At 52.7% G+C, this 27,749-nt stretch overlaps 9 protein-coding genes across 9 annotated transcripts; 5 read left to right on the top strand and 4 right to left on the bottom strand.

Moving 5' to 3' along the window:
• Nucleotides 1-3,304: 3,304 nt before the first annotated feature.
• Nucleotides 3,305-4,827, top strand: J4E83_009857 (uncharacterized protein; the record flags this gene model as incomplete). The annotated part of the gene is made up of 4 exons (XM_049336742.1): nt 3,305-3,423; nt 3,480-3,631; nt 3,694-3,755; nt 3,808-4,827. The coding sequence occupies 4 exons, from the start codon at nt 3,305-3,307 to the stop codon at nt 4,825-4,827; spliced, it is 1,353 nt and encodes a 450-aa protein (XP_049184168.1).
• Nucleotides 4,828-5,082: 255 nt separating this feature from the next.
• On the top strand, nt 5,083-5,668 carry J4E83_009856 (uncharacterized protein; the record flags this gene model as incomplete). Its single annotated transcript, XM_049336741.1, has 2 exons — nt 5,083-5,508; nt 5,564-5,668. 2 exons carry the CDS (start codon nt 5,083-5,085, stop codon nt 5,666-5,668), a joined length of 531 nt encoding a protein of 176 aa, XP_049184167.1.
• A 454-nt stretch (nt 5,669-6,122) lies between these two features.
• On the bottom strand, nt 6,123-7,268 carry J4E83_009855 (uncharacterized protein; the record flags this gene model as incomplete). Its single annotated transcript, XM_049336740.1, has 1 exon — nt 6,123-7,268. One exon carries the CDS (start codon nt 7,266-7,268, stop codon nt 6,123-6,125), a length of 1,146 nt encoding a protein of 381 aa, XP_049184166.1.
• Nucleotides 7,269-7,857: 589 nt separating this feature from the next.
• J4E83_009854 (uncharacterized protein) lies at nt 7,858-11,217 on the top strand (the record flags this gene model as incomplete). Its single annotated transcript, XM_049336739.1, has 3 exons — nt 7,858-7,862; nt 7,974-7,980; nt 8,107-11,217. The coding sequence occupies 3 exons, from the start codon at nt 7,858-7,860 to the stop codon at nt 11,215-11,217; spliced, it is 3,123 nt and encodes a 1,040-aa protein (XP_049184165.1).
• A 1,740-nt stretch (nt 11,218-12,957) lies between these two features.
• J4E83_009853 (uncharacterized protein) lies at nt 12,958-14,237 on the bottom strand (the record flags this gene model as incomplete). The annotated part of the gene is made up of 2 exons (XM_049336738.1): nt 12,958-13,822; nt 13,870-14,237. The coding sequence occupies 2 exons, from the start codon at nt 14,235-14,237 to the stop codon at nt 12,958-12,960; spliced, it is 1,233 nt and encodes a 410-aa protein (XP_049184164.1).
• Nucleotides 14,238-14,652: 415 nt separating this feature from the next.
• On the top strand, nt 14,653-17,871 carry J4E83_009852 (uncharacterized protein; the record flags this gene model as incomplete). Its single annotated transcript, XM_049336737.1, has 4 exons — nt 14,653-14,835; nt 14,892-14,976; nt 15,028-15,308; nt 15,355-17,871. 4 exons carry the CDS (start codon nt 14,653-14,655, stop codon nt 17,869-17,871), a joined length of 3,066 nt encoding a protein of 1,021 aa, XP_049184163.1.
• Nucleotides 17,872-18,264: 393 nt separating this feature from the next.
• J4E83_009851 (uncharacterized protein) lies at nt 18,265-21,036 on the bottom strand (the record flags this gene model as incomplete). Its single annotated transcript, XM_049336736.1, has 1 exon — nt 18,265-21,036. The coding sequence occupies one exon, from the start codon at nt 21,034-21,036 to the stop codon at nt 18,265-18,267; it is 2,772 nt and encodes a 923-aa protein (XP_049184162.1).
• A 1,600-nt stretch (nt 21,037-22,636) lies between these two features.
• J4E83_009850 (uncharacterized protein) lies at nt 22,637-24,819 on the top strand (the record flags this gene model as incomplete). Its single annotated transcript, XM_049336735.1, has 2 exons — nt 22,637-23,230; nt 23,293-24,819. 2 exons carry the CDS (start codon nt 22,637-22,639, stop codon nt 24,817-24,819), a joined length of 2,121 nt encoding a protein of 706 aa, XP_049184161.1.
• A 469-nt stretch (nt 24,820-25,288) lies between these two features.
• Nucleotides 25,289-27,628, bottom strand: J4E83_009849 (uncharacterized protein; the record flags this gene model as incomplete). The annotated part of the gene is made up of 4 exons (XM_049336734.1): nt 25,289-25,382; nt 25,431-26,213; nt 26,272-26,926; nt 26,980-27,628. The coding sequence occupies 4 exons, from the start codon at nt 27,626-27,628 to the stop codon at nt 25,289-25,291; spliced, it is 2,181 nt and encodes a 726-aa protein (XP_049184160.1).
• Between the last annotated feature and the right edge of the window lie 121 nt (nt 27,629-27,749).

Here is a 27,749-nt window from a genome sequence, read left to right as displayed (position 1 = left end):
CAACAACGCGCGGCTGTTGTAACCTCTCCGCACCCCCATATAATGCGGAAGGACGTTCCGCTGCGTCATCGTATACGGTAAAAGGCTTTGAAAGACGGAAACCTTGGCCTCTAGTTTTCTTTCCTCAGCTCGTCGTTGCCGGATTTCGCCGAAGGTGTTGTTGAAACACCCTTGTTGCCATGAGCCCTTCTCCATCGGAGTGGAGATCTCAACGTTGGACGAGAACGACGCGAACACCTTTCGCGCGGCATCCCCACGTATGGATCTATTGTACTATCACAGTCCCTGGAAGGCAGAAGAGGTGAGGGCACCGCTATTCAGTAACGCAAACACGCGATACAACTCCCCAGCTCTCAACTACTACCGAGCAACTCCAATATCCAATATCTAATATCCAGAGACCACGCGCAAACCACACAGACATGTCATCTCCCACCGACACTGAGCACCGAAATCAAGCCATGAAGCGCATGGGCTATCTTTAGGTGCACAAGGACGCACTTCATTCAAAGGAGACTTCGAGCACCCTGGAGCCTACATGAACGTTGGGTCATCTACTTTGCGTCTCTTCAATTTGATGTAGGCTTTAAGCCTACTCGACTTTTCCTTCGAATGAGTGGATAAACTTTCCAGCGATACAACAATGGGTACATTCGACAAAATTCGATGGCGCTTCTTTCGACCGTTGACTCACTGCGGTGTGTGCGATTCGATATTCTGGTTCCCTTCCATCCCATCCATGGTACTGCGATGACGCAGAGCGAGACGAGCCGCTCATGATTCCCGAATTACATAACCACCACATACGCAAAGGTACTCCTCATCAAATGAGGGACATCGCAATCCTCAGAGTCGATGGCGCTTCCCATCCTATAAGCACAAGCCACAGCCAGAACGACCCACCATGAAAGGGGGTTTCGAGACGGAGTACGAGCAAGATCTACTCGCTGAGTACAAGGACCTCATCGACCTTGATATACACAGGTGGGTCGGTATAATCGAATGGTTCGACGGCATGCCGTTTGGCGTCGCTGGAGACTCGGGGGCATTAGATGCCATCGAAAATTCTGTAAAGATCCCATTGGGGTTACATATTGGATCGCCGCATGAGAGCATTCTGGAAAACACAAGTATGTTCTTGTGTCTAGACGCATACTTTCTGGAGGCGTGTCTGCTGGGGCTCCGCTTGGAGCTTGCCTCCGCGGAGGACGAAACTCAGAGGACTACATGTGATGAGTGGTGAGCAGAAAGAGCATTACGAGTACGATGTATAGTTCTGAAGTAGATATTTGCATACACTAGCACAGTATCAGGATGCTTGTAGTTGCCAAGCCGAGATTCATTGCGTTCCTTGTCGAAATATCGGTTCCTGAATTCTCAGTGTTCTCAGTAAGGTTGGATCTGGGTGCTTTCTTGACCTATCGTCTCAACAGCCTCGGTCCCATTATTAGACCGCCGCTCTGGCTCCTTGCCATTGCCGGATGTGCTGCTCGTGTCTTGGTCGGATGCGCTGCTTGTGGCCTGGCCGGATGCCTTCGCCTTGCCCTTGCCCTCGATTGATCTTGGCAACCTTCTTATCATCTTTGCTGTTGAGGCCAAAGATGCGATTGCGGTTGCGATCTTGGGTCTTGGTGACCTTGCTGATGGTGACCGAGTTGGAGGACGACGCGGTGCTTGAGTCGACTTGTGGCTCGCACGGCGCCATGGACGGTCGGGGCAGTGGCGTGGATGATCGAGTCTTTCATTTTGGGGTTGAAAGTGTTGCGATGGGTGTCCTGTATGTGGTCTTTGCGGTTTGAGGGTGTTGTCGCGCGTTCCGAAGTGATAAAAAGATTATGAGACCTCGGAACAGAATCGTGATGTCTTCTTCAACGGCCCGGATTCCAGTTCAATCGTGAGATAGTAGCAGCCATGTAGTCGGCAGCCCCTATCATAACCTCTCCATCACCAGTTCGCTGATTCGATGTGGTCGTCTTGCTGTTGCCCTACTTCACTATGGTGTATAACCGTCCAGAGAACTTTTTTCGACCATCACGATTTCGTGGAGCCACTCCGGCAGCACCGGAATTCTATCGTCATCCGTGTAGTGCGCCGAGAATATGTACTTCGTCCCCCAGGCAGTGCCCATGCCTGGGAATCCCAGCGCGGCAATGACAACTTGAACTGCCGTCAACAGAGCGCAATGTAAGCGCCACCTCCGGCTGGCCTCGCTATGCCAAGGTCCGGTGCTGATGTCATAGAAGTATGCTTCGGCACGGTCGAAGTGCTCGGCGGGCAGCTCCCTCCAGTCTTTGAATTTCCAGATGGCGCAGAGTTCTTTGATCTGGGCGTACGATGGTGATTTAGGCGTCGGGCGCGGTGGTGGTGGGTAGCGAATTCGGCGCCCGCGAGTTCCGTCCGCTCTGATGTGGTGTGTTGGTCGAGGAGGCGTAATGCCAGTGCTGGTTTGTGTTAGAGTCGACATAGTGATTCCTTGTGGAAGCGACACAAGAAAAGGCGGGTGTTCAATTTTGGTTGGTAAGTTGATCTGAAGTGCTGTTGTAATCCGCGAGTTTCAATTTTGTATGGGGCTCGCTATATATACAAGAAAATCTGCTGGGTGGAAAGTCTCCATGGTCGGGTATGATTCTAGCGCGTCACGCTACCCTGGTTGTGCTATGACGCATAGAGATAACGAGCCAGTCACAACCTTTGCGACCCCAACGAGATCCATACATGAAGAAACTCACAAATGAAAGACGTCGAAAGAAGGACGAGCATGAGGGGCGCCGTCCATCGCACCTCGACCTGCGTACACGGCATGCGTTGCATGCGAGAGCAATGCGCCGGCGTTTGTTGGTCGATGCGGCCGTGTCCGCGGCTGACCCCGATTGCGCCGTGGCCATGGTGGTGGTGAGAGACACGACACAATAGGGAGCGTCTGGACATGCCGCTTTATTATTCACGGGCGGGATATCACGTGTCCGGCTATTCCCGTCCGGGGCGTGGTAGCGTCTACCTAGTGCCAGGTAACCCGGGGTAATCGCGGCACGCCATCTAACCACGCCTCGAGCCAACAGGGCCACCACGACACCGCCCAAGTGATGAATTACTCGATACACTCAGCGGCCTACCTACTGCATCCTTGCATCGCCTGTCCATCGTTGTCCATAACTGTCCGTCGCTCTTCCCAATTGCGCGTCATCGTCGCGCCAGAGTCGTAGCACAAGCACCGTTCCGTACATCGTGGTCGGAAACATGAACAGCGACTTTCGCGTCGCCATTATCGGTATGCATATCTGCACACTAACCCATCTTCTATCCCATGTCACTAACAGGCCATCCAGGCGCGGGTATTGGTGGCCTCGCCCTGGCCATGGCGCTGCACAAGAAATCCGTTCCCTTCACCCTCTATGAGGACGCCAAGGAATATTCAGCTGTGGGGTATGTTCTCATTCCCATGCCCCTCACCTAGGCTTCCTTTGCTAACTTGATCACAGTGCTGGTATCGGCTTTGCGCCAAATGGCATGCGAGCCATGGATCTAATTGAGCCTGAATTCCGTCCATCGTATGAGAGGATCTGCGTAGGGAACAAGGGTGCCGACAAACAAGACATCTTTTTTGAGGGCATGCTTCTTAGTGAGGGTTTGGGTATGGACCTCTTCTTTGCCACACCACTTCTCGCTGAGCCTATTGTTAATCTGTTATTGCAGGCAAAGACCAAGCATGGTACGGCAAGTCGGCGTGGGGCCATCCTGATTTCGAGCGCAAGTCTGTATGTGCTCCACCTCATCGCCATTAACACGAGTATTGCTAATTGGCACTAGGCGCATCGCAAGACACTGCTTGATATCATGACCAGCTTTATTCCACGACAACATGTCAAGTTCAACAAGCGCCTCGTCAACATCGAACAGCTGCCATCCAAACTTGTCCTTACCTTTGCCGATGGAGAAGTTGCAGAAGCGAGCATTCTTGCTGGCGCTGACGGCATCAAGAGCACAGTCCGCGAGCATGTCCTGAAGCCGCAATTTCCTGACCAAGTAGCGCCTGTCTACGCTGATGCATATTGCTACCGTGCTGTCATTCCAATGGCGGATGCCGAAGCTATTCTAGGAGATCTGACCGACGTAGCCAAATTTTACTTTGGTCATAAGCGCTGCGCAGTAACGTACCGTATATCAGAGGGAAAGGTAAGTCAGTACCCATGTCCAAGACCAAAGAAACGTCCCCTTGCTTACCGCTATTCCTTGCAGGAGTTCAACTACCTTTTGTGCTTCACAGATGAGCAAGGCTGGGACCTGGACAACGCTGTGACAGAGACGGTCTCACATGAAGCCATGATGGCCGATTTCGAAGGACCAGGCGTCGACGACCGCTTCCGCAAACTTTTGGCGAAGGCAAATCCAATCCGATGGGGCTTCTTCCACCACTTGAAGACTTCGACATACTACCGAGGCCGTGTGGCTCTTCTAGGTGATAGCGCACATGCGTCATTGCCATTTCAGGCAGCGGGCGCTGCTCAAGGCGTCGAGGACGCTCTGGTCCTTTCGAATATCTTGTCAGAGCTTGTCAACTCATCGGGACCAGATGCAAACAGCGAAGCAAACATCGTTGCTGGTCTCAGCGCGTACGACTCAGTACGCAGGCCACGCGCCCAGAAGCAGTTGGAGCAGGCAGCTGAGGTCGCTCGTATGCTCTTCTTCCAACACGAAGAAGCAGGGGACGATATGGGCAAGATCTTGTCTCGCCTTCAGCAAGGTCGATTTGACTGGCTCTGGTTCCACGACGTGCAGGGTGACGTAGGCGAAGCCTTGTCGAGAATGCAAAAGCCGGACCTGGCGTAGCCGCGTCAAACCCGCTTGTTCCGCGATGCGCTAGCCCGATAACAAGCCCAGCAGTAAGTGCGGGGCAACACGGGTAACACTGACAGCTGGTAATGGGCGTGCTGGACACTGCGACTAGAATCTACACACAGGGCGCATCTCTCGCTTTTGTTTACGAAACTGGTCAGTTGTTAGGCACCTGTATTCATTGCCGGCATTTTACTCCAACCCAAGTCAACACACGCCATTTTCGGTCGATCCACAGCCCTCTACAATATGCCAGACACTCCAGTACCCTCTCGTCTGACACAGCTGCCACTAGGCGACGAGCAGCCACGCTACAGCACTTCCGAACTACGCGACTACTTCCAGCGCATCCGTCTCCCCCAGAAATACCTAGACACGCCCATACTATCAGACAAAACGCTAGCCACAACCAAACAGCACGGCCTCCCCTTCCTGCAAGCCCTAACCAGACACCACACCAGCCACATCCCCTTCGAGAACCTCGAGCTCCATTACTCCCCCCACAAAACCATCACACTCAACCCCCAAGCCCTATACACCAAGCTAGTAACCCAGCGCCGCGGCGGCCGCTGCATGGAAAACAACACCTTCTTCGCCACCGTTCTGCGCTCCCTCGGATTCCATGTGCGCAACTGTGGAGGCCGCGTGTCGCGAGCAATGAGCCCTTACGCGGAGGTACGTCGGCAGCAAGCGGCCACATACGACGGCTGGAACCACATGCTGAATCTAGTCGGATTCGATGATGGGGGCTGGTACGTCGCCGACGTTGGCATGGGGGCCATGGGACCCAATCTGGCGTATCCGCTGCAAGATGGATTCGAGACGACGAGTATAGCTCCAAGGCTCATTCGTGTTCAGCGACGCGCTATTGCGGAGTCGTATGGAGACCGGTCTAATGAATTGTGGTGTTATGACGTTTGCTATAATCCAGAGAGCGACGAGGGTGAGGGTGAGGGTGAGAGAAAATGGACGCCGGTGTATTGCTTTACGGAGACGGAGTTTTTGCCGCAGGATTACGAGATCATGTCGTGGTTTACGTCTACGAATCCGAGTTCTTTCTTCACGAGATATGTTACTAGTACGAAGATGCTCATGGACGATGCGGGAGAGAGGATCGTGGGTAGTGTGACGCTTTTTGAAGGCGGGGTTAAGCAGAGTATTGGGCTTGACCGCGAGATTGTACGGGATTGTAAGACAGAGGAGGAGCGGATTGCTGCTTTGAAGGAGATTTTCGGGATAGAGCTGACGGAAGAGCAGAGGAAGGGGATTCCGGTAGAATTGAGACTGGGTTAGATTAATCGATGCAATAGCTCTTTCCCTTCTATCAGCCTCTCTAGGTTTTCTGCCGTCTCTTCATACCACGTTGTTAAAGTACCTTCTTCGACATATCCCATGTGAGGTGTGAGTAACACCCTGCTCTTGCCTTTGAAATCCCAGTCTTCGGCCCGCCACGGGCTGTCGGCAGGAAGAGGTTCGATGTCGAACACGTCGAGCGCGGCACCACGAATGCGTCCTTGTCGGAGCGTGTCCAGCAATGAGGCTTCGTCGACAAGCGGGCCCCGCGAGGTGTTGATTAAGAGGCCGGTTGGTTTCATCCACCCCAACTCCTGTGCGCCGATGATACCGCGTGAGCGTTCGCTGAGGACGTAGTGTAGGCTTACTACGTCGGAAGATGTGAACAGCTGTTCTTTGGTGACGACCTTGAATGTCTTCTCGTTTGCGTCGGTCATGCCTCCGCCAGTCACAGGCAGCCCGCACTCTTCGGCGAGCTTGTCGGCCTTCTCCTGTGTCAGGTTCGCGCTCCAGCAAACTACTTTCATGCCGAAAGCGAGCACGCCAACTCTTGCGACATGTGCGCCGATCCTTCCTAGGCCGACCAAGCCCAATGTTTTGCCCTGTAGACCCATTGCGAGTTCCGTCTGCCATCCAGCCGGCACACCCTTACCCTTAACCACAGCATCATCCGCAGCAACGTTCCGCGCAAGCCCCAGTATAAGCGCCCAAGCATGTTGTGTCGTCGGATGCCCACCCCCCTGCTTAACCGGCAGTGATCGCGGAGACGTGCCACTACCCTTCCCATCTGTCCTACCCTTGCCAGGCGCGGCGCACACCGTAATACCCATATCCTTCATTGTATCCAGATCCCAACTCTGGAAGTTACCGCCCGTCGCAAATACGACCTTGAGGTTCGGCAGTTGGCGCAGTAGTTCGCCTGGAAACGGGGTGCGTTCGCGCATGGTGGAAAGAGCGGAGAAGGGTTTAAGGCGGTCAACGAGGGCTTTGCGGTCGGCATCGGATGTTTTCGGGTGCGCGTATGACGGTAGGGTGTCGGTGAATACGGTTGTTTCGACTTTTGAAGGGTCGATGTGGGCGAAGTGCTGGGCTGCTATGTTGTGGTAGTCATCGAGGACGGCGAGCTTGATGGGGGAGGCCATTGTGCGTCTAGACAGGTGTGAAGAGTAACGATTCAATAGCTGGAGATGACGGGATGGAGAGAGACGTTGGAGGAGCATGGCGCGGTGGTTATATGATGCATCACCGCGTACCGCAGGTAGCTGTCTCGGCACTTGTGTCGGAATGAACTGAGGGGTTCATTGGTGCCTAAGTCAATTTATACTGCTGACTGAAATTCATCGGAAAAGCTCAATTGGAGCTGCTACTTTGCCGGCGATACCGAATAATGTTGGTTTTCATTGCGCGGAGGAAATGCGCGGCTCAATTGTGGTGTGTGGAAGACGGGAATCGTGGTTGATGTTCGGATAACGATGCGTGACCTCGGAACGTGCCGTGCTGGCTTACTAAGCCGAGCTGCTCGGCTTCGGCGCGCGGCTTCCTCGTCACTCCATCCTCCATCACGTCTTCTACGCGCAGAACCTTCAGATCACGTCATGGGAGACAACACTGAACCACGCGCAATTTCGAGCGAAGAGATCATGCGTGATGATCCCCAGCTACTGCGGCGAAGCACGCTACCGTTACTGTCACGAGCTTGCACTTTACGCGACATTGACATTCCACCAGCACATGAAGTTTGCGCCTGACGTGGGCGGCGGACGGTATAACCACCATTCGCGCGGCACTGCTCTATATCTTCACAGCTGTGTTTGTTCACTCAGTCTATTCCAATAACCTCATTCCAGGGGCCGCGTGCTTCAAGATAAGTACACATCACCAGAGCTCATGCTCATCAATGACAATGCATCACTACCGAACCTGGTGCACTAATTGCATCTGGGTTTCCACTTCTTCTGTTCTTTCTGCATACTACCGCAGCGCGGCATCAACATGAAACTCCTTGTCAGCGTACTGACCTTATCCCTGAGCACGCATGCTCTGGCTTTCGATTTCGCCCTAGCAGCTCCCATCAAACGCGGCGAGCGTGCGACACCCACCGTAACAAAAACGATCTACCACACGGAAGTACGGAGACTGTCTACAAACTTAAAGGACCACCATGTTAGGAGCGAAAGCTTGGTGTCTGACTCCTCTGCATCTGTCTCTGATGAGATCTTCGCGGCTATGAACGGGGACACCGCGTCCTCCATGGCAACAGCATTCCTTTGGCCAAGGGGACAAAGTGGACAGAAGCCTACCGTTTCCCAATCACCAGTTACTGGCGTACCTGTGAGTTTCAACGCGAGGCAAGTCGGCTTCGTACATTTCGACGATGACACCAAACGCGACGACACCCTTCATCCCGCACCAAACATCGTCAATAGAAGGAACACAGACCTCTACCATATCAAGATCGATCTCGCATCTGAAGGCTACATTTCAGTGTTCATGTCCAACAGTACAGCCTCCGCGTTCTGCAAAAGCGAGGTAGAGCTGGACTCGGAGGGTGGGCCAAAAGGAGAGCTACAATTGGCTGTTCGAAATTCCACAAAGGTCGTGGCTATACCTGTTCACCAAGAAGCGGCTGATAGTTTCTGCCTCCATTTCAAGAACGCGGAGGGTGTTGACGGTTCACCGAGTGGCAAAGGTTCTGGGAGCTCAACAGCAATAGCTTCGGTATCAGAAGGCAAAATGCCGAAGGTTACTCCGAGCGAGACAACGTCGGAGAGTGTGTCGAAGTCATCTAAGCACGCGTCTACGGTAGTTACCGCTTCGGAAACTGACACTGATGACTCTGCATCAGCGACATCCGCAACCTCGACCAGCAAGACAACTACGTTAAACACCTTCGATATTACTCATGAGATAGAGACTTCGAAGTCGACAAAACATGTACCTACGGAGGAAACAGCCTCCGAGTCAGGATCTGCTACCACTGATGAAGGTACAGGTATGACCGTGTCTAAGACCTCCAAAGCGGACGACAGCAGCAGTGGATCTGAGGCAATAAAGTCTTCAAAGCACAAGTCCACGTCTGCAACGGCTTCGGACAGTGACTTGGATACTTCGGAATCAGCATCTGATGTGTCTAGCAAGCACAAGACCAAATTCACAGCGAGCGGAGCCGACGATGATTTCTCGAAGACGGTCGAAGCTTCAGGTACACCGACGGTGTCAAAAGCTGCGAACGCCGACCCTTCTGCACCCGAAGAAAGCGCCTCACCTTCGACTAAGGCAAAGTCAAAGATTTCCGAAGCTACTGAGACTGAGGATATACCCGAATCTGCAACATCAGTCCGGGAGTATGGGCGTCCAGCTGCAGACCCTGCAAACCCTGCTGACCTTGACACATCTACGACGTCCAACGCCACACCAGCCGCTGTTCCGGTCAGCACAACTACCGACGAGCCGTTCACTGAAGCAAGCATAAACTCGTTTTACTCGTATATAAAGAGCTTTGTAGAGACTGCTCCAGACCCACCATCAACCGCGCACATTGCTGATCAGACTTCGATAAAGACGACCGACTCTGCAAACGGGGCTGTGCGACGCGGTATACTAATAGCGCCAACGCCGGCTTTGGTAGGTTTCAGGGCTGAATCGAATCCTCACTCGACAGGTAACAGTATGACATATACCTCCGACTATAGCTGGAAGGGTGCCGTCTCTACTGCTACAGCTTCCACCACAGCGTCGAGTAACGCGGCGATCGGGAGACTGAAACCACCTTCCCTACTCTGGCGTATGTGGTACCCCGCGACTCCCACAAAAGTCATCCATTCGAGAAGCTTCAGTGGGCCTGGTGAAGAGCCTGAGCAGGAAGGCGAGGGGTTTTTCAATATCGATGGAGAAGATGATGAACCTACCGGGGTCAGTTCTGGTACCGATGGAGTGGAAGAGGAGACGGCCATTGCTACGAAGTTTGCGCATAAACAGGAGGATAAGGATGGGGATGATGAAGGAATTGATGCGAAGGACGGAGACGAGGAAGAGGAAGAGCTACCGGCTGATGGGGAAATGATACCTGGCGAAGGAGCTGAGACTGATGAAGGAGCGGCTGGAGATGACGAGACGCCTACGTCTACGAAGAGCAAGGTGTCACATACTAAGACTGCAGCAGATGAGGAAGATGACAGCGCGCCAACTACCGACGCATCTACGGACGTTGAGGAGAAGGTCACATCCACCAAGAAGAAACCGACAGATACGGGTAATGACACTACCTCGACGGCCACCGCATCCGATGACGACGAAGAGAAGGCGACATCCACCAAGACAAAACCGGTAGAAGATGACGATGAAGCTACACCGACTTTCACTTCATTCAAAGATGTCGAGGAAAAGGCAACGTCTTCAAAGACAAAACATGTAGATGACGACGAGGAAGCTACGCCCACTTCCAAAGCAGCCAATGACACCCCGCCTGAAGAAGACGATGCACCGCCCAACGGCGACGATGAAGAGTCCGAGGCTGACACGTCCGCCAATGACAATACCTCCACAACCACTTCCCACAAGCCCAAATCCACGAAATCCGCAACTTCCAACTCCGATGATGACGCTGAGGAAGAACCGACTACGACCTCTAAATCCAAATCCAAATCCTCCCACAAGTCCAAAACGACAATTCCTTCCTTGGCATCCGGCGTGTCCTTCGCTTTTCCCTCTAGCACGTCTCTGAATCCTAACCTAAACGCCGGAGCTATACCCACACCCCCTCCTATCCCAACAGGCACCGCACCCCTCCCCATACCAACCCAACCCATAATCTGGGACCCAGACTGTCCCCAGATTTCAACATCCACTCTTACCGCACCCAACGGCGTCACTACAACCCTTCCCATGACCGTAGGACTGGGTTGTTGGCGCACACTACCACAGGCTGGGAATGGAGGGAAAGATGGATATGGAGGGAATGGAGGGAATGAGACGAGTGGAGCAAACGGACATATGATCAAGAGTAAAGCGTGGAACATTCTGAGTGATGAGCAGAATGTGAAGTTGGGCGTGGTGTGTTGGATGGTTATTGGGGGGATCTTTTGGCAGTAAGTCACCCACTATCCCCTGTACTCATCCTTCATCCCACTTCCTCATCCTTCTACGCAGTACTGACCTATTCTATCGCTGCTTAGGTGGTTTGTAGGCCAATTACAGTTCCTCCGCGGTGAATGGCATTTCGGCCGCAAGTTCGTGTGGTATATCCTCGGTATGGAGATATTGGGTATAGGAAGGAGGCTAGGGGAAAGGGCTGAGGAAGCGCAGAAGATGTGGGAGAAAGAAGAGAGGGAACGTGAGAGAGTTGAGCGGTTGGCTAGGCTGGGTGGGTGAGTGGAGCAGTTTGGGTTGGTGCTTATGATTTGCGCGTGGCTGATCAGGCTGAGGTGCCGATATCTGGTCTGTAAGATGCCACTTCATGGTGATAGTCTTTTAATGTGATGCGAGTTTTGTAATTCTACACGTATATACAAAGTCTACGACTGTAATCATTCTGTATCTGGGTATCATATGCAAACTATCCTCAGACTGCGAACAACACCCCTCTCCTCTCAGGCGAAACTGCCCTATCCTTCCCTTTCCTGTCAACCAGCCCTTACACCAACGCTTCTAATCAGCCCTAATAGATGCAGTTGTTTGTTTCTTACATTCTTAGAACAAAAGCAACAAACGACTGCATCTACCTATGCTGAGTAGCAGCGTGGACAGCAACGCCGACGGATACTTCGAGCATCTGTTCCCTACCCCAACGAATCTTCTCTCTTCTTCACCCCAACTCTGATACCCCAACTCTACTACCCAGCCCAAGTAGATGCGCCAGTAGTTCTATACTCTCTTAGAAGTAGTAGAAGTTTCTTAAGAGAAGGATCTTTCTCTAAAACTGCTTCTGCCACTTCTAAGAATGTATAGAGCAAACGACTGAATCTACTACTTAAGCTAAGCAGCGGTGTTGGAAGGGATGTCGATAGTTACTTCGGGCACCTCTGCTCTCTCCCCTCTTCCCTCTCAGTCTAATCTCCCACTACGCTCTACTACGCAGCCTGAGTAGATGCGCCAGTTCCCCCATACCCCCTCAGGAGTAGCGTGACATTGTCAAGAGAGATATCTACTTCGACAATATCACGCAACTTCCGAGAACGTATGAAACAAACGACCGGATCTACTACTTAAGCTGAGCAGCAGTGTTGGAAGAGACGCCGATTGTTACTTCTACCACCTCTGCCCTCTCCGCTCTCAGTCCAGCCCTCACCCCAACTTTCATACCCAGCCCGAGTAGATGCGCCAGTTACCAGTTCCCCCATACTCCCTCAGAAGTAACAGGAGGTTTCCAAGTAGATAATTCACTTCAAAACCCCCCATTATACTTCCGAGAACGTATGAAACGAAGAAGCGGATTTACTCAAGCTGAGCATGAGCGTTGGGCGAGGAAATAACAGTCCGGATTGGTGACTACTAAGACGCTAAGAAGAGGGAGGGAGGAAGGGAGTGAGAAACGACACTTCCTCCATCAGGGTGGGTGGTGGAGGTCAGGTCTTTCGCTTCCTCCTCGAATCGTTTTGCTAGAAACCAATCTGGAGGTTTGGATGACATGTACGCGATATAGTGGTGGAATCTCCTATGTAAGACAAGGCGAGTTTCCTTTAAGATGATCTGAGGTCACTCGTCTTGTCCCACATAGGAGGTGCTACCACCATATCGCGTACACCCCACCCAAGCACCCGAGCGGGAATTGATGCGGGATGCGGGATATTGACTGTTTGTCTTGCTTCCCCCGCCCGTACACCACCCACCTCTTCAAGTGAGCAAAATCCTCGCATCCTCATGCATAATCATAACCTCCTCATTCTCAAAACTATACTTCCGCCTCACAATCTCAAACACAATAAGCCCCGCCGCGGTACTGGGAACCTGCTTAATCGTGCTCATGAAGAAGTCTCTGTAGAGATACTTCCTCCAGCCGCCGACCCTCTTGGCTAGAACCTTGCACTGAGCAAACGTTTCTTCATAGGCGTGGTAGTAGCGGCGGACGATATGACTAGGCTTGTTGTCTTGGTGGGCCTGGAAGTCCAGGGCTTCCAAACGCCGGTAATGCACGTCTTGTATTTCGGTCAAGGGGTGCTGGATGAGTTGGGAGGTGATGGATGCGGAGACGCCGGCGAGGAGGAGGAACATGGGTTCGAGCATGTAGTGGGGGCGGATGACGGGGCGGTCGTCGTGGTCTTCTTGGAGGTAGGGGATGGATTTCTCGAGGAGGGTGTCGCGCGTTCGACTTCCGTAGTAGCGGCTCACGAACTCGAGGTAGGCTTGGCTCTTCACCGTTTCAAAGGTGCCGAAGAAGACGGCGGCGCCGAATGCGTCTTTCATGAAGGAGAGGGACCACCCCGCGAAGATGCCTTGGACGCCGATGGAGCGTAGTTTGTGTCCGGCGTAGTGCCACATTGTCTTGTGGCGGCCTTCGAGGATGTCGGCGGTGCGGAAACGGGTTTGCAGGGCGTCGAAGGGGGCGGCGATGACGGACTGGCATGACCCGCCGATGAAGCCTGCGGTGAAGGTTATGGATGGTGGAGGGGGCGGGTAGACGCGTTTGGTCTGGTAGGAGGAGGGCTCATGGAGAGCGGAGAGGGAGTGCAGGTAGGCAGTGTAGAGGACGGCGCCGATACTGAGGGGTATTAGTAGAGGCGTGCTTGTGAGAGAGAGGTTTCATACCAAGTATTAGCCATCAGTGGTGGCAGCACCTGCTTCGGTATAAAACCCCATCCCTCAGTCCGTATAGCATGCGCCAGGACCGCGGGCGTAGTCATTCTCCACGACCACTTCGCATCCGCAACAATATGCGGATTGATCGCCCTCGCATAGCTCATGTAGTCTATTCTTCCCCTGAAAAAGGCTTTGACGGGTGCTCGGAAGTAAAAGGCGACCATCCTCGCAGCTATGGCCCGCATACCAGCGGCCTGCACACCCGTCGCTGGTGCCTTGTTGGGGGCCTGCGGGGCGTCGGGCGTAGTGGTCGTCGTGTCATTGGAGGCATCGCTTCGGAGGGAGACTCCAGCGCGAGGACTGGAGCCGGTCGTCATCGCATAGTGTTGGTGGTTGGGGAGGTTTGCAGACGCATGGGTGGGGTGGTGAGGGCTTTGAGGTGGATGAGGCAGCCGCGTGGGAGGGTCACAAGATGGGAGTGACTTTGGACGTGACCAAAATGTGGGAGTCTACAACAACAAAAGATGACCAAAGTATGTACAAGAAGAAAACGTGACGTTGAAAAGTGTTGCCTAGGAAGATGTGGGGTTTATCAATGCCAGCTGTAGAGAGCTTTGCTAGGTGAGGTTGGCGCTAGTATGATTGTGGAGTTGAGAGGCGCACGGCCCCCCAGCGCGTACCTCGCGTCGCATCATCCTTTCGCGACTTTCTCATCGCTGCCTTCTCTCTCCCACCTTCTCCTTCGCAGCTACGCCAAACCGCCTGGAGGATATCTTCAGCGCATCCTCAACCATGGCGGAGAACGACATTGTCATCGACAAGGCGCTATTCCACGAGCGCCTCAACGCCCTCGTCACCAAGTGGAAGGCCGACAAGCGCTCCGGCGACGCTGTTTTTCAGGGCGCAAGCTCTATCGCGACCCTTGTGGGCAAGGCGAGTGAGCCAGGCATATATTTGAAGCCCGCAGCCTTCCAGGTAAGATTGCGCATATCGACATGTGATGAACGGACAGTGAGCTGATGAGACCCCAGCTATGGCTGCTAGGCTACGAGTTTCCCGCGACGCTCTTCATCCTGACCCCCGACCTCCTCCAGATTGTCACAACCAAGAAGAAGGGTGAGTCTGCCAAGTTCACCCCAAAATGAGAATAGTTGCTAATGAGGATAGCTTCCTACCTTGAACCACTCAAAGGTGGCAAGGTGCCGGTGGAGATTCTCGTGCGCGGCAAGGACGCCGAGGAGAACAAGAAGCAGTTCCAGACATGTCTCGAGACGATGAAAAAGGCGGGCAAGAAGGTGGCGGTGCTGAAGAAGGACAACGCCAACAACGCCTTTGCGAACGAGTGGAAGGCTGCCTTTGACGAGGCTGGCTTCAAGGAGGAGGACCAGGTCGATCTGGCCTCCATCATGTCCAACGCCGCCTTGTCCGTCAAGGACGAGAAGGAGCTGGTAAGTCTGATCGCACAACTCCGCACTGGCATTACTGACCTTTTAGCGAACCATCCGCGACGCCGCCCGCGCCTCGAGCGCCCTCATGTCCAACTACTTCGTCGAAGAAATGTCCGACATCCTCGATTCTGAGAAGAAAATCTCCCACCGCGCCCTCGCCGACAAGGTCTCCAACAAGATTGACGACGCCAAGTTTTTTGAGAAGCAGAAGCTGTCCAAGACATTCGACTCGATGCAGCTGGACTGGTGCCTGCAGCCTACCATCCAGAGTGGCGGCTCATACGACCTCAAATTCGCGGCCGAACCCGACGAGAACAACTTGCACGCGGGCGTCATCATCTCCGTCCTCGGTCTGCGCTACCAGACATACGGCGCCATGATCGGTCGCACATTCATGGTCGGCCCCAACAAGGAGCAGGAGACTGCCTACAAGCTGCTCTTGGCGATTCACGACCTGGTCATCAAGTCGATCAAGGACGGCGTTGTGGCCAAGGACGTCTACAACAAGGCACTCGCACATCTCAAGTCGAAGAAGCCTGAGTGGGAGAAGCACTTCCCCAAGAACCTCGGTTACGGTATCGGTACCGAGAACAAGGACTCTTCGCTGCTCCTGAGCGGCAAGAACACCCGTGTCCTGAAAGACGGCATGACCTTGGTGGTTCAGACTGGTTTGTCAGACCTCGAAAACAGCAAGCCACAAGACAAGAAGAGCAAGAACTATTCGCTCGTCTTAGTAGACACCGTCCGTGTCAGCGCTGGCGACTGCGCAGTCTTCACCAAGGACACCACCTCAGATCTGGACGCTGTCTCGTTCTTCTTCGATGACGAAGAGGAGGAGGCTAAGCCCAAGGTCAAGAAAGAGCGCCCAGCGATCGCCCAGACGAACATCACCAAGACCCGCACACGCCACGAGCGAACAACAAACCAAGATGCCGAGAAGGAAGAGCAACGGCGACAGCATCAAAGAGAGCTGCACGCCAAGAAGCAGGAGCAGGGTCTTGCCGAGTACAGCGAGGGCGCAAAGTCGCTGAACGGCACTGAAGAGAAGAAGTTTAAGAAATTCGAATCTTACAAGCGCGACAACCAGTTTCCCAGCTCAGTCGCCAACTTGGAGATTGTAGTCGACAAGAAGAACCTCACTGTTCTTTTGCCGATCATGGGCCGACCCGTACCCTTCCACATTCACACCATCAAGAACGCATCGCACACCCCCGAAGCGGACTTCACATCTCTCCGCATCAACTTCCTCTCACCAGGTCAAGGTGTTGGCCGGAAGGACGACCAGCCCTTCGAAGACCCCAACGCACACTTCATTCGTAGTCTGACCTTCAAGTCGCACGATGTCGACCGCATCGACCAGATCACCAAGGACATCACAGAGCTGAAGAAGGACGTTGTGCGACGAGAGACGGAGAAGAAGCAGATGGAAGACGTCGTTGAGCAAGACAAGCTCATCCCCCTCAAGACCCGCAAGCCGCACATGCTCGACCTCATCTTCATCCGCCCCGCGCTCGACGGTAAGCGCATCCCGGGAAGTGTCGAGATCCACCAAAACGGTCTGCGCTACGTCCACGGAAACGGCACAGCCAAGATCGACGTCCTCTTCAGCAACATGAAGCACCTCTTCTTCCAACCCTCACAACACGAGCTCATCGTCATCATCCACGTCCACCTCAAGAACCCGATAATGTTGGGCAAGAAGAAGACCAAGGACGTCCAGTTCGTCCGCGAAGCCACAGAGATGCAATTCGACGAAACAGGCAACCGCAAGCGCCGCCACAAGTTCGGCGACGAAGAAGAATTCGAGCAAGAACAAGAAGAGCGCCGCCGCCGCGCAGCTCTCGACAAGGAATTCAAGAACTTTGCCGAGAAGATCGCCGACGCCGCCCGCAACGAAAACGTCAGCGTCGATATCCCGTACCGCGAGTTGGGTTTCAACGGCGTCCCATCCCGCTCCTCCGTTCTCGTCCAACCCACAACCGACTGCCTCGTCCAACTCACCGAACCCCCTTTTACCTGCCTCACCCTCTCCGAGATCGAAATCGTACACTTGGAACGCGTACAGTTTGGTTTGAGGAACTTCGACATGGTCGTTGTGTTTAAGGACTATAACCGGCCTCCTGTTCACATCAACACCATTCCCGTCGAGTCCCTCGATCCCGTCAAGGACTGGCTCGACAGCGTCGATATCCCCTTCACTGAGGGTCCCCTCAACCTCAACTGGGCCACCATTATGAAAACCGTTACGTCGGACCCGCACCAGTTCTTCGCCGACGGCGGATGGAGTTTCCTCTCTAACGAAACTGACGACGAGGGCGATGGCGAGGAGGAGGAGGAGTCTGCGTTTGAGGTTAGTGAGTCTGAACTCGCTATCTCAGATGAGTCCTCCGACGAATCGGATTTCGACGAGAACGCTTCGGAGGAGATGTCAGATGAGGGCAGTGAAGATGAGTTTAGCGAAGGGGAGAGCTGGGATGAGTTGGATAAGAAGGCGGCGAAGAAGGATAAGGAGGCTGCGGCTGAGGGGAGTGAGGATGAGGGGAAGAAGAAGAGGAAGCGTTAGTATGCTATCTTTAGTCGCGGGGATGAGGGGACGCGTTCGGACCACATTGGCTTTGACGCGTGTTTCGACAAGTTTTATCAGAGGATTCTGGCGATGGATTCTCAAAAGAAGTGAATGTGGAAGTGGAAGTTGGGGGGTTTGTGTAAGATTAACTGCGTGGAAGGCGCGGCGATTGGGTTCAAACATGGCTACCGAATCGACATTTCTGGGTTGATGAACTCCAATTGGAAGATGGAATGGTTCTTTTCATTGCATTGCAAATAAAGTTTTAATTTGAAGCATGCGATACAATCCCTTCCATGTGTTCTCGTATCTTGTGCGTCTTTCGTGTACGTTGCTCCGAGAAGTGTGCTAATGACAAGAAGTAGGATTGGAGAAGACGCGGCGGTGTTTCTAGTGTAAAGCTAAGCTGTTGAAGCCTGATGGATGGGGCTCGAAGATGCTGAGATCGATAACAGTCCCCTGATGAACTCTTCCATCGTCGATACACTCGCTGCGTCCAAGTCCTGAAGCCTCCGCCGATTTCCCTTTGCCCTGCTCTGCTTGCGGTAGTGATGGCGATGACGGATCGCACTCGACCTTGTGCAGATGCTCGTCCCAGATGTGCCTGGCGAGTTCTGTTAAACGAAAAAACTGCGGAGCGGGATTTGAAAATGTGCTAGACTTCGCACATTGGTGGCACATTTTCGTTTCAGAATGCTCCCCATGTCCTTCAAAGGTGAGGCAGTGTCGGAGAAATGAGGAATAGTCTTTCCAGACGGTATCGCTCTGTTGTTTCCGCGTTCTCTTGAGCCTTAGACCGGGAGGATCGCGATGAAGGTCGTCGGGTGAAACTTCTCTGGAGGAAACTCCTCGTAGATCACTTGTGACAAGGCCCCATGGACGTGCCGATGGATCTCGTCTCGACTGTTCCTGTAGGTCTTCCTCTCTTCCAATAAGCGAGAGATGCGCTGACTCTAGCTCCAAACCCCCAGAATCTAGAGCGGTTGTGGAATGGTCTTCCGTCTTTTGGTCTTCCGTGTCGATCGGATCAACACTTCTGATTGATGCGCGACCTGTCTCAGACCGAGCCTCCGGTTCCTGCGGTCCTTCGCCAGTTTCTGACTGGTCTGCGATACCAGGGTTCTCTATTTTCGACCCAAGTCCTATATCGGTGAGATTCGAAGTTGACGGAATTGGATCAGCAGAGTCTCGCCACGGACAAGATATCGAGAGTGGCAGTGGACTTTTCTCCTCTGTGTGTGCAGAGCCATTATCTTGCGGCACACCATATTGTACACCTTGGCGCTCATCAAATCCTTGGTAACTGATTACTGGTTCTAAAGATTTTGCAGCCGCACCAGCCTTCGAGAATTCTGGTAGTTCCTCCTCTGGTGTCTGTATTGGGAAGCTAAGGGATGCTGGCTGTTGTTCTTCGGGCTCTTTAGCGGCTGTTGGCTCATGTTCCTGGGGTCCAGAACGGGTCGAGATCGATGCTGGGGTCATATCACGCCGTGTAGCAGACTGTGGCTGTAATTCTTTGAGTGCGTGGTCTTTTTGTGGCCAGATTGTCACGTTGCTGTTGTCTGTCCCCAGTTTCATGTTGCCACTAATCGAATTGGAGGGCTTACCGCTGGTTATACCAGGGTGTTCACTACTGGCGGAAGTCGAAACCTCTGCTTGATGCGGTGCTTCTTCGACTGATAGCGACAGCGGAGCTTTTCCCTTACTGACACTTGTCTGTGACTGTACAGGCAAGGTGTAGGCTGTTGGCTCAAATGGAGGCGTGGTTGGAACATCGTTTGTCGGAACCGCAACCTTTTCCTCTTTTCGGGCTTCCAAATATTGAGTGAAAGTAGGAAGGAAAAGCTGCTTTACGGCATCTAGGTGGAATGGCTGGCGGAACTCGAATCGATATCCTGGCTCGTAAGGATGGCTTCGCTGTGGTAGCGTATTCGGCTGTCCTGGTAGATTGTATTGTGTTCCGCTGTCCTTTTCGAGGAATGAATATGGCTGCGTCTTTGGCCTATCAGTGTCATCCAACAATGGCCGGCCATTGCGCGAAGCGGGTGGTTGAGGGTATTGTTGGAGATATTGATCAGGCTGACCACCCGCTTCACGTTTGGATGGGGAAATCGGCGCTGCATATTGGGGAGATCGCCGTCCTCCAGAGCCACGATGTTCGCTATCAGTTTCTGATTCTTTCCGAGAGTCTTCTCCATCTTGTTTTGGCGAGGTCGAGGCTTGACCACCCCCCGTGCCATCTTCCTTTGAGTCGACGCAACAACACCATGCGGGCCATGATGTGCGAGGATTAAAGACCAGGTCCGGAAAAGAATTGTTTTCGAACCGATTGTAGAGATTCTGAAAACTCCAAACGACCCGAATGAAGGTAGCGAGCGCAACAACCATAGCAATGATTTGGCCGATCGAGTTCACTTGGGAAACAGGCTGAAGGCTGTACTTTCGAATAGTAACCTCTGCAACAGCCATCGATGTGATTGAGTAAAGCGCATATGTCGTATGAGACACTGACGTTGTAGCCGAGTATTCCTTGTACAAAAGACCAGTCTGAATTGTCGCTTTCTCCAACCTTCGCTCCGGGAACTGCTGCCTCTCAAGGACTCTAGCTTCCTTTGAGTCATCTTCTGAACCATTTTCTGAGAAGGAAACCGGAATGCGTCCCTCCTTCTCAGACCTGTGGAACCATTCGGCGTTATATATGGAATGAACGGACGCCTGGGCCCACATAATCCATCGGAGCGAGTAGTAGATCCAGAAGAGAGAAAGCTCGCTGCTGGGGAAGACCTCACAGTCGCTGAAATGGGACCACCAGAAGAAGCCGAAACAGTTGCAATCTTCCGATGTGAAGCTTCCTTCGATGAACTTGATTACCAGGACTGGCAGAAACGCAAGACCCAATATCTGAGCCGGTATGAGAATGAGCACTTGCCATCGAGCTGCGAGAGTCTGTTTGGCCGCCACAGGGATGTGTAGAGCGACGTTCTGGGCGTCCAAGACAGCTGCGCCGATTGCAGCATCAACAGATGTGAGTGTCTTTTTGTACATCTGCACGATGATAGCTATCGCTAGGGAAACATGGGTGAGAATCAAACCGCCTGCAACTTCCTTGATTGCTGTCTCTTTCCTGTGGAAGTGGCCGCAGCCACTGATCAAGATCAGCATCCCTATTTGTCCCCAAATAGAGGCGCGTACGCCGACGCCACTGATGTCGGCATCCGGCTTCGTGCTACAAGCATTTCCCGTGTCGCGGTATGTGTTGCCTGTACCAGAGAATAAGACAGATACTATTACTGCACTCAGTGTGGTAAAGAGGAGCGGAACGAGAACTCGGCTTATGTCAGTGTTCTTGAAAAAGTCCTTCACTTTGCTGGTCAACGATCGCCCAGAGAACAACGCGGGGGTTCGCTTTGGTATCGGGTCGTCGATATCTGTTGGCGGAAAGTTCTTTTTCGTTTTGAAAAACACCAGGTCGCTTGCAATACTGATGATCTGAAAGAGTAGCCTGATCACGGGGTTAGAGATCAGAGCTTGTCAACGCCACGACGAACCGTACAAAAGGAGTAGTGCCACAAGCCGAGGCCCCCATCCAATCGCCATATCATATGTCAGATTTCAAGATTTGGTTGTCAGTGCTCGTAGTCAGTTGTTCAAGTTCTATGATGATTTGGTATCGATGTTGAAACAAGGCCAGGATGAACGCAGCGTCAAACCGGAACATGACGACATGTTATCTGCGGTGAGAGCTGAGCAATCTCAGCTGAAAGCAGCGGGATTCGCATGCAGGCTGTAGAGAGATGCGGGGGCTGCATATCGTGTACAGTATTCGTGGTGTTATTGGGCCAGACGGAGCCTATCGCGCGCCCACCGTCACCAGCCTTCCATCTCTTGCCTGGCAGGAGGCTTCGCGTCGTCCGCAATATCGGTCACCATCTTATTGCGACACGATGTGAGAGCGCAATCTGTACCCGAACGTCACAAATCGAGTGGTACGATGTCGTGATGATAGTGAGTTGAATGCAGTCGATAGGACGCGTTGTGTTGCTCGGCGATCCAGCTGCCCAAACAAGCGAAGGCTTGAAGAGGCTACCTAGGTAGATCATCGGGTCGTCGGCATGCCAGGGGTCACGTGATAAGGCCGGAAAATCACGACGCTGCAACGCATTTTACTCCCTACTTTTACGGTTTGCTACACTGAACCCACGCAGTGATATATGATAGCGCAACAGCATCTTCTAGCAAAGTGCGCAGATGCCCAGGTGGTGAGAGCCACTGGCGCGCAAAGAACCCGTAAGCTTGGCGCTCAAGCTTGAGGCCGGTCGGCACCTGGATCCAATCACCATCATCACCACCACAACTAGTCCGTCCCTCTTTCGGTACCGCCTCAACGTGCCGGCTCTACGATCGATTGAAGGTTTATGTCTGTCAGCTTACAGCAGATTGGCGTTGTCGCATTGGCATGGAACGCCTTCGGTAGAATGCACAGCCTTCTACCTTATCTACCACTCGTCAGCAGCAGTCCCTCGAGGCTGTGTGTAATACTCACCACAAGCCAAGCAATCGGTCAGAGATGATGCAGCTCTTGGATTCGCAGGGTAATTGAACCCTTGTCGGACGCAATGTTACACCACAGCAATGCAGCCCGCACGTGCTCAGCCTTCAGTCTGACCTCTCAATATGAATACACCGGCTTGTAGACGGTTCGCCCCTCGCGTCACAGCACATATGCTGGGATCATCGGGATTGTTCAACTCGCTTCTCCGCCATGGCAGCTAGACAAAACGTTTCACGGGAGAAAAGCACTTCCGAGGTCACACCTATCTCCATCTTCAGCCACGGACGGCTCTCGTTCGAGTCGCAAGTCAGTACCGACTTGTCAATACTCGATTTCCCCTACCGCGACGACCCACTTCCTCTCGACTCAGAAGCTAGCACCGATGGCGCACACAAGCTCGACAAAAGCAGCACTCCTCCAGGCTCTGTGCTTACCGATGAAGTGCCACAAGAAACGCATTTGCGAGCCCTCCAAGGCTGGCCAACGTCACCGCGGTCGATCGAAATCTCTACCAGTTTACTGATCTGGTACATTGTTGTCGACATATCACTACTGGCGATCTCATTTACTTTCTTCGTTTTCGCCATCTTGGTCCTCTCATTCGATCAGAAGCCAACAAGCTCTCATCAACGAGCAGCTCGGAGATTCGAGCAGGCTTCGAATTGGGTGAGTCAAAAACTTCCAGATCTCGCCATCAAGCTACTTACTGGATTCAGGGCCCGACGATCTATCCCATACTCTTTGCTTCGGTTGTTGGGCGAGCCACCCATGCTATTCTGCTTTGGAGATTTGAGAAAGGCGAACGTATATCGACCCTGGACATACTAGCTGGCAGTACATCTCTCACTAGTACTGTTGCTTCACAGTTCCACCTACGGACGGTCAGCTACGTAGGCCTGGGCTTGGTCGCTATCTGGATGCTATCTCCTGTGGGTGGTCAATCGTCTTTTAGACAGATAACTTTCGGTCCGAAACAGCACTCCGAAAGCACAACTTACACTTATGTCGTACCCGGACCTGGTATGTGGGCGCCTGACCAGTTTACGACCGAGTCGATTCTGAACAGCTTCTACGTAGCCGCCCTTCTTAGCCCAGCTACCAAAGAAGCCTCTCCGCGTGATGCATGGGGCCATGCCAAGATACCCAGAATCGAACACTATGAGAGCACGTCCAGTCCCGACAAAGAAGGCTGGTACTCGACCGACAACGGCACGGGCGACTCTTATAGTTCATTCATTGGCGTGCCGATGAGTGGAATAGACTCGCCAGATTACGCCGACTACGCAGCTAAGATTGAGGCCATGTATTTCCGTCCCATATGTTCCAGTGCTTCATTCCCGGACGACGGATTTGATCACTCAAGTTGGATCGGAAACCTACACTGGACCGAGAACACCGTGGAGCGATCCAGACGTTCAGCTGAGGATTTAACGCCTTTCAGTTCCGTCTGGAAAACAAGAGCGGAGCCTCAATCGAATTATAAGCCATTCCTTTGTACTCTGGAAACAGCGTACGTTGAAGTCGAGGTCTTGTGTGCCACACACACCACTTGTTCGGCATCGCATGTTCGCCGCTCTCTCCTCGAGCATCCGTCCGTGGCTTACACCCAACTAGGACTGATCTATCGGGAAAATGAAACCATGTGGGAGAAAGCAATCGAGTCGTCATCGGGGCTACTGTCCGAAGGTTACGTCCAGGACCCAAGAGACCCGCGAAACCAATTACGGACAACGCTGGACGATCTGCCTACTGAAACAGTTGGAGTACGAATCGGGCAAATGCTCAATGCATACTGGGCAACCATGAATGGCAAAAGCGTTTTCACTGGCGCGTTCAACGAGCACACGACCTGGTTGGACCAATCCATCGCTTGGAAGTACCAGGACGGCAGCCAACTGATAAGCTCCACTGGGCCAAACATCTACACTTGTCCCATTGGAAGAACTTCAAATTGTACCTTGCAGTCCCCCGGGGCGGGCCAAATATCTACGTGGAACTATGATCACTATAGTCAAGCAAGAACATGGGCAACGACAGGCACAAAACGCAGCAACGTCGAGGTCTTTCACGCTCACTACCAATGGGTCGTGGCGCTCATCATCTCTTCGACTATTCTCATCATGGCGAGCGTGGTTCCTCTTTACGTCCGCACGAGGCTTTCGTGTGGCCCGGATATACTCATGAACTTCTCCAGCCTGGCGACTAGGGATAATCCTTACGTGGCTTTACCCGCTACGGGGACGCATCTCGATGCAGCGGATCGATCGCGGTTCATGCGACACGTGCGCATCCGTTTTGGGGATGTGGAGGGAGAGAATGCGATCGGGAGGTTGGGGATTGGGCGGTTGAATGGCGATGTTGCGCCGCTGAGGAAGGGGAGGCAGTACGCGTAGATACCTCAGCAGGTGGCTTGGAAAGGGAGTTATGACACGGTAATTGTTGCATCATTCCGAGCTCATATCAACTCCAACGATTCGTAGTATGCACGAGCTAGCGATCATTTTCTGACCCGTACGCAAACCAATGCGTATTCTGTCAATCTCGAAGCCGATTCATGAATAGAACTGCTATGGTACCACAATCTCTTCATAGGATACAATTGATGCCATGCAATAACATGAACAAACGCGCCTTCTCGAGGCCGAGGCACATGAGAGAATGAGAAGCAGAAATCGGCCTTTTTGCCACAAGGAGGAAATAATGATTGACGAAGCTTCATCACAGAGTAGATGCGATTGGGAGATATATTTGGCGAGCTCATGGTCATCTCCCGGATAGAGAACCAGAACGTTCTGTCGGGCCCGGTTCAGGTTTTGCGGACACTAAGATTCAGTCCTGTTTGTGTGTTACACCTAGCGCTGCTTACGGTTCCGGAGGCTCGTACTCTAGCTCACGAAGGCTGATATTACGCTCTTGAGTGTGATCGCCTCCGTGTGTCGTGCATCGACCCTTCGTCCTTTTGCACGCGTCACAAAGTCGTTCCTCCTTTGAGCTCTCAACGAACGATATAGGTGCTGTTCTTTGCTCTTGAACACCAGCAGTATGCGCTTCGCTCGGTTTGAATGAGCAAAATATAACCTCCACTGCTTTTTGCAGTACACCTCGACGACCTTGAAGGGATGGATTCAGTTCGGCTAGCGCCCAGCCAATAGCATTCAACAGCTTCTCATCGTCCTGATTAACACCCTTGTACCGATCTCTTGGACCCAGGGCCTGAGGATAGATGCAGTTGTCTCTTTTGAATTCAAGAGGTAAACTCTCAATGTCAACTGTCTCGATGTCACGCCGGACGGTATATTCTGTCGCAACGCCATCGCGAGAGTATTCGAATGCCTCCCACTGTGGACTAGTCTGCTTTTGGTAACGTCGCCCATGCCTCTGGAACGAAGCCTTAATATTTTTCATCCCTCCAGGTTTCGATGGACCTGAAGACGATCCATTATCGTTGCCGTCTGCTTTCGAAGAAGACACGTCGTCTTCGTCAGACCGAGCAATGCTGCGGTCACTTGAGCCGTCTGCTGACTCGTCATCAGAATCAACACCGGAAGGTAGTATCGCAAGAGCGATTTCTTCCATATGACGCGCAATATGGAGCGATAAAACATCGCGGTCTCTGGAAGTAAACTCAACACACAAGGGGCATGTAACGTCTGAGACTCGAACGTCCATGCCATGCTGATCTTGTAGATGGCTCATTAGCCCATCGCCGTTTTCAAAAAAGACGCGAGTGGTGTGGCATTCGGCGAAGAAGCAAGCGTAGGCTAGAATGTCTTCAAAGACATGCTTCCTAAAGGGACATGATTAGCTTTAATGTGATTGAAGTGGCATTGTATAGATCGACGTACTTCCATGCTTTGGTCCGTTGGAACCGCACCTGCTTTTCACAGATCTCGCATATGAAAGGTTCGCCAGACCGCGCTTGGGCTGGCAGTGGTGGCACACGCTTGTGACTTGCCTCAGCCCTGCTCGACATCATCGAGGGTTCGTAAACAGGTTCTGCTTTTACTCCCGCAATTGTTTGTGCTGGTACCGATGTACCCAGACCAGAGTCGTGGAAGATGGTTCTCGCTTTTTCGAGAGTGGTCTCTTGAAGCTCCTGCTTCATTGCTTCCCGTTGCAGACGAAGAATGTGATTATAGCGATCCCAGTTTAACCTCCCAAGTTGGGCTACCATCTCTGGTGGAGCGAAAGGGAACTTTTCTGCAACACTGCTAGCGTAGGCCTGTTCCGGTAGGGTCTCTCCGATGTCTTGGATAGTACGAGGCTTCTCTTCGTCGAAAATTTCTTCAGCCGGTGATTCCAGGCTGGGTGCCAACATGACCAGTGTATCGACCTTCGTACGGAGGGTTTGACACATTGTCTCCGCGTCTTGCTCGGGCTGATAAGCGTAATCATGTTGTCGACCAATCATGTCCGTGACTTGTTCCAGGACAGTCGCAAAATCGGTAGACTGTAAAATCTCTTTTCGATGATGCTCACTGATCACAAGGTGTATCAAAGCTGACCCGTGTTAGTGCTAAGGCGATACAGTGGTATGAGTCGAGTTCACTTACAAGTGCTCACAAATCGAGAGATGGATACAAGAACGGCTAGGCAAGTGTCGCGCAATTGGGGAGAGCCCTGAAGCACATCGTCGAGCTCGCCTCGCGGCAGTCCAAGATCGTTACCCCAGAATAACAAAGTTGCGCAAGTTGACTCTAGAGAAATGTAATGCTCAGCATCACTAGATTGGCTCCTTAACTCCTTCATGATGAGTCCCAGCGTCTCTGTGAGAGATCTGAATAGTGACCCAAGAATTCCTAGCTCCTGGAGCTCGACATGTTGCACAGTGTCCAGGGCGAGCGGTTGTGAATGCTCGTCCTCCTCTTTCTTCAAGGAAAAGTGAACTGGTATAGCTTTGCTACTCCCAGTCGTTTCCTTCACGTTTTCGAATTGGGGTTGAGAGTCGATATAAGGCGTGAGCTTCTGATCCAAAGTCTGATATACGAGTGACCCGATGTCATCCACGAACAAGGGATATAGCAAGTCGACGACCTTTTCCGCGTTCGCCAATTCCAAGGCACGCTCGAACGGAATCCAGACGCCTTTGAAATGTGTTGGCCCGAGTTTAACCACGTGTTTAGTCTTCTCACTCTTCAGCAAAGCGCCTTTGCGTGCTGCTGTCATACCAGCCAATGTGAGCAGCTTTGTGCCGTTGATCATACGATTGTCGTCGCGACGAGCTACGGAGACACCCCTAGTCTCGACTTGATAACAGTGGCAGCCTTCATCTTTCCAAAAGGTGAAAGTAACTCTAGGCAAAGCCCCCGGAGTAGCGATTTTG

The sequence above is a fragment of the Alternaria metachromatica genome (genome assembly GCF_023757995.1).
Source record: "Alternaria metachromatica strain BMP 0045 chromosome Unknown scaffold_37, whole genome shotgun sequence".
NCBI lineage: Eukaryota > Fungi > Ascomycota > Dothideomycetes > Pleosporales > Pleosporaceae > Alternaria > Alternaria metachromatica.
This window is presented reverse-complemented; position numbering and strand designations above follow the sequence as displayed.